Below are 13842 nucleotides of genomic sequence, written 5' to 3'. Positions count from 1 at the left end.
TCATTGACTCGAGAATCAGAGAAAGACTCTTTTAAGGAGCGATTGCGGAAGCCTTATGTACGTTTGTCTCTGAGTTTTGCAGTCCCTCCCGTGCCTCCCTCACCTCCCATGCCTCCTGGTACCGAGTCAGTCATTGAAAGTGAACCCATGCACTTGGGTTTCACGTGTCTCTCTGCGGATGAGAGAACCTTTAGGAGGAGGGAGAGATTGTGCCTTTATTGTGGGCAGGCAGGTCACTTTTTGAAGTCTTGTCATACACATCTAGGGAACGCCTGAACCTTGAGGTCCTGTCATGGACAGACCTTAGGTGGCATTGTTTCATCCCCAGTTATCCAGAAGGATAAGCCCCTGGTTTTGGTCACCCTTTCTTGGGCTGAGTCTTCCGTTGAGATACAGGCTCTAGTCGACTCTGGGGCAGCAGGCCTGTTCATTGATGCTGCCTTTGTATCAACACACTTGATTCCCCGGCAGCTGTGTGACACAGTCTGCCCATGTAACTCATGAGATGGTTCTGTTGTCCATGGCCGTAGGTGCTCTTCACCGTGATATAATCTGATTCCAAGTTATTTTCTCACCTAATGCCGTGTACACACGATCGGAATTCCGGCCAGAAAAAGACAGATGAGAGCTTTTCATCAGAAAATGTGACCGTGTGTATGCTCCATCGGAATTTAGCTGTCCGAATTCCCGCCAGCCAAAAATTGTCAGCATGTTCTCAATTTTCCTGACTGAAAAACTTTCTATCGGAAATTCCAATCGTGTGTATACAATTCCGACACGCCAAAAATCATGCATGCTCAGTTTCAACTACGAGACGGAAGCTATTGGCTACTGGCTATTGAACTTCCTTTTTCTAGTCCCGTCGTATGTGTTGTACGTCACCGCATTCTAAGACAGCTTGAGCGGAATTCCGTCGGAATTCCATCGGGAAAACCATCAGAGCTTCTTCTGGCGAGAATTCCGATCATGGTGCCATACCCCCTCGTGGCCGGGTTTACCCTTTGTCGGTCTTGGAGGATAAGGCCATGGAGGACTATGTTGCAAACGCACTTTCTCAAGGTTTTATCCGCACATCCTCGTCTCCTGCTGGTGCTGGTTTCTTCTTTGTGAAGAAGAAGAGTGGTGAACTGAGACCTTTTATTGATTATAGGGGTCTCAATCATTTCACGATTAAGAATGCCTATCCGATTCTGTTTATTACAGATTTATTTGACCGACTCAAGGGAGCAGCAGTTTTCACGAAGCTCGATTTGAGAGGGGCATACAATCTTGTGAGGATTAAGGAGGGTGACGAGTGGAAAGCTGCTTTAATACCAGAACTCCTGTTCATCTTTGAGCTTGCCCCCTTTTTCCTTGCTGGAACTCTGACCAAGTGGAACAAGATGCTGAGATAAAAAACAAGACTTGAAGACAGGAGGTTATAACAGGAGTCATCAAACCTTGCGTTCTTGTCCGCTCATTTCTGAGGACTATATTAAGATATTTAATTAATGAATTGCACATGATGGTGAAGGAGAACTAAGCCGAGAATAAACAGGAGATTCTGATAAGCCTTGTTAAACCAGCTGGTTCTGGTAAGAGGAATACCAAAGGGGGATTCTCATCCATCACATATCACCGTGTGTGGTGTTTTTGTGCACGTGTGGAGGTGTTTTGGAGTAACGGGCAGAAGTGCAATATATTTCAATACACTAAGGGGCTTGCCAGAGTCTTTTTATACCTATATCCGGATGTGCTAGATAAAAATGGACATTTGATATGGACTATATGCATGTTTTGATTTTCTCTATTTTTAGACCATATGAATATTTATTACACTTAGCAGGCTTCTGAGCTTGCATAAAAAGGATAAGCGCTACTTGATCTATTTATGGATTGATTTATTTAATCATTGATTGATTTATTTATTTATAGATCTGGTGTGTGGTTAATACCAGAACAGGCCATATGAGTACTTTGTAATGCCTTTTGGCCTTTGTAACGCCCCAGCAATTTTCCAGGAATTTATAAACGATGTCCTCAGAGATTTGTTGCAGTTATGTATGGTGGTTTATCTCAATGATGTCCTCATATTTTCCAAGTCCCTGGAGAGCCACCACACAGATGTCTGTCATGTGCTTCAGAAATGAAGAGAGAACAATCTCTATTGTAAACTGGAGAATTGTGAGTTCCATCGTGAACAGGTTAAATTTCTGGGTAATGTCATTTCCACTGCTGGTTTTTCAATGGACCCAGAGAAACTTTCAGCAGTCCTAAAGTGGCCCCAACCTGTGGGTTTACATCCTCTGCAGCGTTTCCTGGGTTTTGCTAACTATTATCGTAAGTTTATTTGTAACTTCTCATCTCTGGTCAAGTCCCTGACTGATATGACCAGAAAGGACAGTAACCCACAGAGTTGGTCTCCGGAGTCCATTAAGGCCTTTGAGAGTCTCAAGGCTGCCTTTGTTTCTGCTCCTGTGTTGGCACATCCTCATCCTACATTATCTTTTATCCTTGAGGTTGATGCTTCGGGTGTTGGCGCCCTTCTGTCTCAACGTCCTACCTCTGAGAGCGGTATGCATCCTTGTGGCTACTTTTCCAAGAAATTGACACCTGCAGAATGCAATTACGAGATTGGTGACAGAGAGCTGTTAGCGATCATTTTAGCCCTGAAAGAATGGAGACATCTCCTCGAAGGTACCACTGTGCCGGTACTCATTCTTACTGACCATAACAATCTCACATTCTTTTCTGAGGCTAAACGTCTCTCTCTCAGAAGGACACAATGAGCTATTTTCTTGTCATGTTTCAATTACATTGTCTCATTCTTACCCGGTACTAAGAATGTAATGGCTGGTGCCTTGTCATGACAACTTTCCTTAACTTCCAAGTTGGAGTTGGTTCCGGTTCATGTGATTCCTCCTGATCGTATTCTGGCTACGGTTCGCAAAAGTCTCACTTCTTCTTTGGGTGACAAGATTCTTGCTGCTCAGGTCCATGCTATACCTGAGAAACCTTGTGACCGCTGCTTTTTCCCAGAGTCTCTGTACTGCCGTGCTCCACACTTACTACTCTCCCAAGGCTGCTGGCCACCCTGGGATGAATCAACTTGTTTGGGCCATTTCCCAACAATTCTGGTGGCCTAGTCTATGTGCTGATGTAACTGCCTTTGTAGCTGCCTGTTTCTGTGTGAGTAAGACTCTACGACACCTTCCAGTCGGCCTCCTACAACCCATACCCAATGGAGAGAGGCCCTGGACCCGCCTGTCTATGGTTTTCATTGTGGAGTTACCCAATTCCCAGGGCAACACAATTATCCTTATGGTGGTTGACCGGTTCTCAAAGATGTGTCATTGTATTCCACTTAAGAAGGTGCCCACTTCTAAGGAACTGGCTTTCATTTTTGCTCGGGAGATCTTTCCCTTACATGGGCTACCAAGGGTGATTGTCTCAGACAGGGGTAGTCCGTTTGTGTCCCGGTTCTGGCAAACCTTTTGTGCACAGTTGGGAATTCAGCTTGCTTTCCCCTCTGCGTATCACCCGCAGTCCAATGGGGCTGCAGAATGAGCCAATCAGTCCTTCGAGCAATTCCTATGTTGCTATATCTCTGACCATCATAACAACTGATCAGACCTATTACCGTGGGCAGAGTTTGCTCACAACAGTGCCTTGAATTCTGCTTTCCCATTTATGCCGAATTAAGGTTTCCAACCTTCCATGTTGCCTGACTCGTTTGTTCCGCAGAGTATTCCTGCATTAGAGGAGCATCTCCATGGTCTTCGTTCCACTTGGGCACAAGTCCAGGAGGCTTTGCCACATGCTAATGATAGGTGCAGACTCCACGCTGACCACAGACGCCTGTCTGCACCTTCCTACCAGTTTGGAGACAGGGTCTGGCTATCATCTCGCAACCTTCAACTTCATGTTCCCTCACTGAAGTTCGACCCTCGGTTTATTGGGCCTTTCCATATTCTTTGCAGGATTAACCCAGTGGCTTACGCGTTAGACCTTCCTTCAAATATGCATATTTCGAATGTATTTCATATCTCCTTATTAAAACCTTTGGTCTGCTACCGCTTTACCACCTCAGTGCCATGTCCCCACCCTGTACAGGTTGAGAACCATGAGGAATATGAAGAATATGGGTTCCATGGATGCATACAGTACCTGGTGCATTGGAAAGGGTACGGTCCGGAGGAACGCTCTTGGGTCTCATCCTCGGACGTACATGCCCCTGTCGTCCTCCGTGATTTCCATAGGCCTTTTCCCCTCAAGCCTGGTGGTCCTCCCAGGGGGAAGGGGTTGTTGAGGAGGGGGTACTACCAGGGCGGGGCTCAGCCCTTACTTCTCTGAGCTGGTCGCTCAGTTGCCAGCTAATTGCCAGCTCCCATCTCTCCACTGTTACTCAACTGTTAATGAAATCCTTTTTGTCAGTCCTGCCTACTTAAGCCCTCCAGTCTTAATGAATAGAATCTTTAACTGCAAAACAAAAGGCCCTGGGCAATTCTGGCAAATCCAGGATCTCTTCCCCTTTGATGACTTGTATTACTTTGTCATTAAGAGATTGACAGACGCCGATTGCCGCTAATGCAGGCTGTGCAACTGCACTAGCCATTTAAAATGAATGTCTCCAGTCTCTTATCTGCTGGATCCTTAAACACCTGAACTTTGTCTACTGGACAAGTAAGACTCTTATTCAGAGAAGAGACAGCCACATCTACCACTGGCAAACTCAATTTTTTAGTAAAATTCACCTCCATAGGATAAAATGCCTGTCTGGATGATCCCAGTCAGCATAAATAAGCTGTTTCAGCAACGGGTGCATAGGAAAAGCATGTGAAGCCTGAGGGGGCTTTATTGAACCCAAAGTGGAGAAAAGTGCTTCAGCTGTCTCTGCTAAGGGTAACAACCTCTGTGACTGTGAAGGTGAAACCAAATTCTCTGGGATAGATTCCTCAAATGAGGAACCATCCTCCTGCACATCTAGTGGGTCCCCCAGGGGCACATCTGAATCCTCTAGCCACTCTCGTGATCTGCAGATTCTGAGTCCAGGGCAGGGGAAGGGGATCTTTCAAGTTTCCTCCTAGCCTAGGAGGAGGATGAGAGTAGACTAGCTATCTTTCCTTCCAAACCAGCCAGGCCTTTAGCCAAATCATCTTTAGTGACATAGGCAGAGGCTGGAATGAAGGAGGTAGCTACAATGCCTGATGGCTCCAATGGCTCAGCCTGGTCAGCCGCTTCAGGACTTACAGGAGAGGCTGATACTGTGGAGGCATGTCTAAGGTGCTCAGACCCTGACCTCTGCGCTTTTACGTGCCTTCTCCCTGTTTTTGTCCCTCTCTTTTTGGAATACATAGTCTTAAGCACACAGCAGAGGTACTATTACCATGCATCTATTGCTGAGCTCAGTCTTAGCAATGGTTAATATGCTGCTATCAATGTCAGCAAGATGCTAAGTAGATGTGTCTGAATTGCCTGTAGCCAATCACCCAGTGCTTACATGCCATTGCACTGTGCCTGTGTCCCTTCTTCAACCAGCACTCTGTACATGGCAATTACTTATACAAAACCACCAGTCCACAACTGTGTTGTGAGAAAGCATTCATGCCAGCGGTGCCGAGCCCCGCCCCCTTGTGATGACTTCTCAATCCACAAACTGTGAAGGAGGAGCACTTTGCACATGCATGTGCGGCGGTGCACAACGGCAATCCGGAGGGATGCCTGATGCCTGGATTCTCCCCCCTTCCTTACCCCTACAGGTAGGTGCTGACAGGAGCCTAGGAAACAGACACCTCCACAGGTACTGCTTGACACAGCTATCCATGGGGACAAGCATAGTTAGTAAGGTTGACTAAAGACACCAGTCCATCCAGTTCAACTTGAGTGAGTGTCTACAATTGTCCATATCCCTGTACATTGCACACTCACATCAGTTCCTACCCTCAAGGAGCCCACAATTCAAGGTCCCCATTCATATACTAGGGCCAATTCTGGACAGAAGCCAATTAACCTACCTGCATGTCTTTTGGGGTGGGGGAGGAAACCGGAGTCCCCAGAGGAAACCCACACAGGCACAGGGAGAACATGCAAACTCCAGGAAGGTAGTGTCCTGGTTGGGATTCGAACCAGCGACCCTTTTTACTGCTAGGTGAGAGTGCTAACCCCTACACCACTGCACCTTACAGGCAGCGTGAGGAGTTTAACAATAAATATGCCAATAACGCCCTTGGTTACAAATATAAATACAGGCAAGACAACATCTACTTAAAAGAAGTCCAAAGGAATGACCCAGGATCTTCTTAACTTACCATTCACGCCGCAGGGTACAAATTGGAATACTCACAGTGACCCAATCTTCACCCATCACTGTGTGTTGGAGTCATGCCAGACCTTCAAGAACAGGGTCCCCTTTTAATGTAGGGTGCACTGCCTTGGACCCGTATAGCGCCCTACTAGAACAAAACCTGTGGTATGAGAATATGACCAAGGTGTTAGATCCCAGGACCCAGCTTTCTTAAAGAGTAGCGTTAGGGGCAAAATCTCATTGTTCCGTACCGAGGTTCGGGTACCATTCACCTTAGCCTTTGATTGTGGCTTTTGAATGGAACCGATTGTGCAGCTCCTTGACCCTGCAGGCCTTTCAAAGGAGCTTCTTTAGCACAGATCTCAACCGTGGCAAAAAAAACTGAGGTATTCCCTGTGTGGGAGGGGTTATATAGGGAGGGGGACTTCCTGTCTGTAATTATGCCAGTGTCCATCACCTGAAGGTGGGGTATAACCCATACAGTTATTACTGTGGTGCTCTGTGTCCCGTGATGTATGACAAAGAAATATATATATATATATATATATATATATATATATATATATATATATATATATATATGAATGAATGAATGAATGAATGAAATACTTATATAGCGCACAATGCGAACTGAATCGCCTCTAGGCGCTGTGGCGAGCTTTGATCATCTGCTAAAAGAGGAAGGTCTTGAGTTTTTTCCTAAAAGCCAGGTGATTTTCTTCCAGGCGGATGTTGATTGGTAGAGCATTCCATAGCCGAGGCCCTTGGACAGCGAATCTCCGATCCCCCTTGGATTTATACCGGGCTTTGGGCACGAGGAGGAGGTTTTTGTTGGCTGATCGAAGACTGCGGTTTGGTGTGTAATGATTTATTTTCTCCATTAGGTATTGCGGAGCTTCTCTATGCACGCATTTGTGGGTGAGGCAAAGGGTCTTGAACGTGATCCGATTTTTCACGGTTAGCCAATGTAAGCTCCTCAGTGAAGGAGAAATGGATTCCCAGGGTTTTTTTCCTGTTATCAGCCTTGCCGCCGTGTTTTGGATCAGTTGTAATCGCGCAAGTTGATATTGTGGTAATCCTATGTAAAGCGAGTTTGCGTAGTCCAGTCGTGAATTAATGATTGTTCCAACTACCACTGCTTTGTCATTCTTTGGGATAAAAGGGATGAGTCTGCGAAGCATGCGCAGCAGATGGTGAGATCGACTGACTACTGCTCCTATTTGCGCATCCATTGACATATATATATATATATATAAATTAGTACGAACACTCTTAGCTTTGTAGTACATTTTTTTTAGAATGGCAGTGATCAACTTGGGACTGAAACACAGGAGGATTGCAAATAGGGCTGCTCACTTTGCGTTTTCCCCCAGCTTAGTGAATGTGGTCAATATCCACTTTGAAAACAGCACACAGTCACATGTAAGGACATTTTTTTTTTTTTTTTGCCTGCATGTATTTGTATGACAAACCAGCAGAGCTTTACCTCATTTTCTAAGCTATGGGAAAACTTCCCTTGTAAAATGAGCAGCCACCCTATTTCCCTTTAGTAAACCAATCCTTATGTGTTTCAGCCCCAAAACATGCAAGTAGAGATGTGCTCGGGCGTGTTAGGAATCCTAGTTCCAACCCACCTGCCCGATCCTGCCAGGAAGCCGACGCTAATCCCAGTCAGTGAGACATTCCCGGTCTGTGCAGCTGCAGACCAGGAAATGTCTCACTGCCTGAGATTAGCAATGTGCAGTGACAGCTTCAGAGCCACCTTGAATGCGGGGCGAATGGGGCATCTGCCCAGGCCCCAGCCATTTTAGTGGGGCCCCAAAGCAGCTGAGTTGCCCCTGGGTCCATGCTGCCTGCCAGGTTTTTTCTCAGCCGGACTTCCCCTCCGGCGCATATCACTTTGCTAGCTCAGCTGCTTACTACTGTCTCTTGTTAATACAGAAGCTCTGCTTCCCTATTTACAAGTGACAGCACTCCTCTCCTAGCTGCCGTTCACATCACTCTCTGCTCTACACACATTGAGCTGTTTATGAGAGCAGAGGAAGGGGGTGGGGGATAGGAAGCTCTTACACAGACTTGCGTGTTGAAGCTTCTCTTGTGCAACCCGGCCCTGCTCTGATGGTTTTTAGGTAATGGAGTCTGAAGGTGGGGGCGGGTGGTATTGGTGCTAAGGAATGCTGGGTATTGAAGGGGGGGGGGGGTGTGGAATGGTGCAGGAGAACTGCTATGTATTGAAGGGGGATTGGGATTGGTGTCAAGGAATGCTATGTATTGAATAGGGGGGATTAAACAGGAATCAAGGTGAGGAATGCTCTGTACTTGGGGGGTGGACTTGGATGTATGCAATGTACCCCGTCAACCCCTCACTCTGTATGCAACGCACTCGTCAACCTCACACTCTGTATGCAATGCACCCGTCAACCCTGCACTCTGTATGCAACGCACCCGTCAACCCTGCACTCTGTATGCAACGCACCCGTCAACCCCGCACTCTGTATGCAACGCACCCGTCAACCCCGCACTCTGTATGCAACGCACCCGTCAACCCCGCACTCTGTATGCAACGCACCCGTCAACCCCGCACTCTGTATGCAACGCACTCGTCAATCCTGAACTCTGTATGTAACGCACCCGTCAACCATGCACTCTGTACGTAGCTCGCCTCTCAACCATGCATTCTGTACATAGCATACCACTGTTGCACTGCAGGCGGCATGACTAGTGATTTATTTCTGGGAGCCTGTCCTTAGGAATACTGCTCACATTGGACTCTTTGCCTATCTGCACTCAGTTAACCTTCATAGTTGTGTTCTCTGTTCATTGCCAATAGCAAGTTCTAGGCATTTTCTGTCTATTGGTGGGTCCCCCCACCTCCCCAGTCCATGGTGTGCAGGCAGTGGGGAGATGTGCTGTAACCTCTAGCAACCAAAACATGGTAATGATGCACAGTAACCTCTAGCAACCAATGAGTGAGAAGTAAGCATGTAACCTCTAGCAACAAATCGATTAACAGTAATGATGTGCAGTACTTGCTAGCAACCAATCAGCAAACAGAAATTATGTGCTGTAACCTAGCAACTAATCAGTGAGTCGTAATGTGTACTGTAACCTCTAGAATCCAGTCAGTGAGCGGTAATGATATCATGTAGCCTCTGGCAACCAATCACAATCACTGCCTGATGTACTACAGTAAACTGATTTTGAGTGGGCCCAAAGAAAATGTTTGCCCAGGGTCCAATCAATATTAAAGATACAGCTCTACAGCGGTGGCCAAAAGTTTTAAGAATGACACAAATATTAATTTTCAAAGTCTGCTGCCCCAGTTTTTATGATGGCAATTTGCATATATTCCGGAATGTTATGACGAGTGATCAGAAGAATTGTAATTGATTGCAAAGTCCCTCTTCATTTGAGAAGAAGGCTCCAGGGTGCCCAAGAAGGTCCAGCAAGCACCAGGACCGTCTCTTACAGTTGATTTAGCTGTGGGATCGGGGCACCACCAGTGCAGAGCTTTCTTGGGAATGGCAGCAGGCTGGTGTGATTGCATCTGCCCACACAGCAAACAGAAGACTTTGAGGGTGGCCTGGTTTCAAGAAGGGCAGCAAAGAAGCCACTTCTCTCCAGGTAAAACCTCAGGAACAGACCGATATTCTACAAAAGGTACAGGGATTGGACTGCTGAGGACAGGGGTAATTTTCTCTGATGACTCCCCTTTCCGATTGTTTGGGGCATCTAGAAAAAACCTTGTCAGGAGAAGAAAAGGTGAGCGCTACCATCAGTCCTTCTTGAGACCATTCATGTGTGGGGTTGCTTCTCAGTCCAGGGAGTAAGTTCTCTCCTTCACTGACGGGCACTGATAAGGCAGGACTGATTGGCACCTCTATTGGGCACTGATTGGCATCCCTGGTGGTCAAAGGTGGGCATTACTGGGGGGCTGCACTGATAATCAGCGTAGACCCCCCTGTCAGGAGAGCAGCTGATTGGCTCTCTTCTACTCGCGTCTGTCCTTGGGAGTGGACACAGCTGATCACATGGTAAAGAGCCTATGTCAGAGGCTCTTTACCTAGATCGGAGATGTGGTGTGTCAGACTGACATACCACCGATCGCCACACGCCCCTGTGGACGCACAATAGTGGCTCATCCTTCTGGACATCATATGATGCCCTGTCAGGATAATTAAACCAATTCCTGGCTGTCATTCTGTGGCTAATCCTCAAGGGGCGGATGAACAAAAAAACACCACTAATTATGACAAACTTCAAGCATTGATTATGCAAGAATGGGCTGCCATCAGCCAGGATGTGGCCCAGAAGTTGATCAACAGCATGCCAGGGCGAAGTACAGAGGTCTTCAAAAAGAAGAGTGAACATGGCAAATATTGAATCTTTGCATAAACTTAATGTAATTGCAAAATAAAACCCTTTGACACTAATATTTGTGTCATTCTCAAAACTGTTGGCCACAGCTGTACATGTGAGAAGCCAATTGCCAGGGTTTCAGCTGGAGCATTTATTAAATAAATCAATTGGGCCTGATTTACTAAAAGTAAATGCACAAGTCAAAGAGAAATCACTATTAAGGCTATTTGGAATGCATGTGTTGCAATTTTACATGAGTTTGCAAATTTTAAGCATGAGCAATTTTACATGGAGTATGAAACCTGCATTGTCTTAACTTGCCGATACTGAAGTGTACAAAGATGTTAATTGCATGCATTGCACTCCTCATAACTGTTGTATGGATTACATATATCAACCCACATTAGAATGTTAGAAGCATTAGGATTACATATAAAAAAGGTATGAGAAGTGTGTGTATGAAATAGAGCTGAACACAAAAAAAAAACCCCACACACACACCACGCAACTACTGTGTTTTTGTAATAGTTACTATCAATATTTAAGATGAAGCTAAATAGACTGCCAACATCCCAGTTCTTCCTTAACAGCCTAGATAAGACATTCCTTAGCCTAAACAGATATTGATTGTGTAAAGCCCCAGTACACATTATCAGATTGTCTGCTGAGTTTTTCCTTCAGATTTACCAAAACCATGTAGTAGAAGGGCCTGCCTGATTGCATACACATTGAAACTCCTAAGGTTTGACCTCATATTATATGGTTTTGGTAAATCTGAAGGAAAAACTCAGCAGACAATCTGATAGTGTGTATGGGGCTTTAGAAAGCAATACTGCCACCTGTGCAGCTAGTCCCTATTAGCAATGTTGACAACACTGTTATAGAGAACTCTGTTTCGGTTATCTAAGTTGTCAGTACAACAACAAAAACAACAAAAAGACTGCCTGTGTTAACAATTCTTAGATTGTGTACTAGCTGAAAAAAGACAAAGTAATAGAGAATGTTTTAGCTGGGAATGCATATTCTGGTTCTAACAGTAAAGAAAGAACATTAAAGCCCCATACACGCTATCAGATTTTCTGCTGATTTTTGTCTTCAGATTTACCAAAACCATGTAGTGGCTTGCCTAACTGCATACAAATTGAAACTCCTAAGGTTTTACCTCATATTATATGGTTTTGGTAAATCTGAAGGAAAAAATCAGCAGAAAATCTCATAGTGTGTATGGGACTTTACCCAATAATAATGGCAGCAAAATAAGAAAGAGTAACTCCTCTATCTTGCTCTCTGCTTACCTCTCACATGATACAACCCAATATACTGAAACATAGTGTTTCTAAAAAAACAGGATACAACAAGAAACATCTGCTGATCTGCAAAACCTGTTCTCTGGCGGTATCAGAGGCCTCAGAACTTCTTGAAGACTCAAGCTCATGAGTAGACTCCAGTCGCTTTACCAAAGAAAAGTGTCCATCAACAGCATTACCTGCTTCAGTGCATCCTTCATCACTCATCGAGCCAAGCAGAAAAGTGTTCGTTCTTGCACATCTGTGCACACTTTAATACCGTAAAGATCCTATTTTTATTCTATGTCTCTTTTCTTATTGCTTTTTGTTCCTTATTCCAGTGCATGCTATTCTTGTCTTCCCAGAAAGTAAATCACCAAGACAAGAATGACTCTTGTGAACATGAGATGCATGAAAGGGATGGATGAAGAGATTGAGATTGAAAGGGGAGTGGAGGGTTGGGGAGGCAGAGCTATTAGTAAGGGGGGTCAGGTATTTCGCCTTCTCTATTCCTGAAGGAGCCAGTTAACAAAGGCCCTATTCAGCTGTTTCTCGTCTGTGAAACAGAAAATGCAACAGGCTATTATGTGAGCCCTGTCTATACACCTCCCAATCAGACCATGTAGTAGCTACAAAACTCTGCACCTGCTACACGTGTTGTACTCCCCCCTCCAGTCTACATATGCCTGCTATTTGGTTTTGCAGAGTCTTCTTTGAAAGATATACACATTATAACAAATCAACCATAGCTCCCAACTGTCCCTGATTTCGAGGGACTGTCCTTGATTTGGAGCAAGGTCCCTCTGTCCCTCTTCCCCCCTCATTTATCCCTCATTTTGGTCTGGTCTATATAGTTATATATAAATTGCACTTTTTATCTTTCAAAAAGTGTTTCCCAGTACTAAAACTTTCAAGTAAATTCTAAATTGCTGCATTTGTAGATTTAAAAGCCAATGTAAAGGAATATTACTGGTAAAAAAAAAACCCTTGTGGATTTAATTAATCTAATCTGTCCTATTCCTACATACATTTGCTTGTAGGTGTCCTTCATTCCCATCTCAAAATGTTGGGAGGTATGAATCAACAATTATAAACATTCAGAACAAAACAATTACTAAATAGTTCTTTAAATCGCTATCCAATTAATACTATGGTTTATTGGTTTAACTAAAGAAAAGATAGATGAAACATGAACAATCATCTTACTGTAATGAGATATAAGTAAGTTGACTGCAAATAGTTATTTATGTTAATTTCTTTCTTCAGAATTAATGAATCAGGAAATTTGCACTTAATGCAATTTATATTTTAAACATATGACTGATTTGGATCAGTTTCCTTGGTTGACAAAAATGCAATGGAATATTTTAATGAAAACCTGTCATACCAGCCAAAGTGTATAAATCAGGGGTAGGCAACCTTAAATAGGTGGAAATCTACCCGAACATCATGGCAGAAGTCAAAGATCACCAGGCACAGTGTCGTCCAGTGTCGCCTACTCATGCCTGATTTAAACCTCAATTGCCGTACTTTAGTGTCGCAATCATGTGCATTGCATGGCAATCATGGGTTTACCGGGCAACACATAGGGTTGCCACCTCATCCCTTTAAACTCGAACATATGAATTACACAGGTTCTGAGAATAATTTAATGCTGATAAGGCATCAAGTGAGGTTAGTTACCATCTTAATCAGCCACAGAACCAGCAGCCAAACGTGTACACATGCTGCAGCAGTAATTAAACCCCTTGTTGTTTTTGCTGGGTGCTTCTGTAGGGTCCAAGGAGTTAAAGCAGGTGGCAAGAAAGCCACACAGCACTGCCTGCTTTAACCCCTTGTTTGCTGTACTGCACAAGGCTGCAGGGCATTTGCAGAGTGGGCTCAATAAAGTGGTAGTAAACCCTTGGATTTAAA

General features: G+C 44.7%; 1 protein-coding gene across 4 annotated transcripts in view; it reads right to left on the bottom strand.

The window, feature by feature from the left end:
- Nucleotides 1-13842, bottom strand: part of BLACAT1 (BLACAT1 overlapping LEMD1 locus) — a 207413-nt gene that overhangs the window by 119685 nt on the left and 73886 nt on the right. Inside the window, exon 1 of one of the 4 annotated variants that reach the window (XM_077481221.1) lies at nucleotides 12129-12352. The exons of the other annotated variants lie outside the window; for them this stretch is intronic. Coding sequence (XP_077337347.1) covers nucleotides 12129-12149 — 21 coding nt within the window. The 5' untranslated portion in view covers nucleotides 12150-12352. Of the gene's footprint in view, nucleotides 1-12128; nucleotides 12353-13842 lie in introns of those variants that run through there. 4 annotated transcript variants of the gene reach the window in all.

The sequence above is a fragment of the Lithobates pipiens genome, unplaced genomic scaffold (genome assembly GCF_037356315.1).
Source record: "Lithobates pipiens isolate NorthernLeopardFrog02 unplaced genomic scaffold, aLitPip1_a1.2 Scaffold_16, whole genome shotgun sequence".
Classification (NCBI taxonomy): Eukaryota; Metazoa; Chordata; class Amphibia; order Anura; family Ranidae; genus Lithobates; species Lithobates pipiens.
Note: the sequence above shows the minus strand (reverse complement) of the source record. Positions and strands in the feature narration are given on the sequence as shown.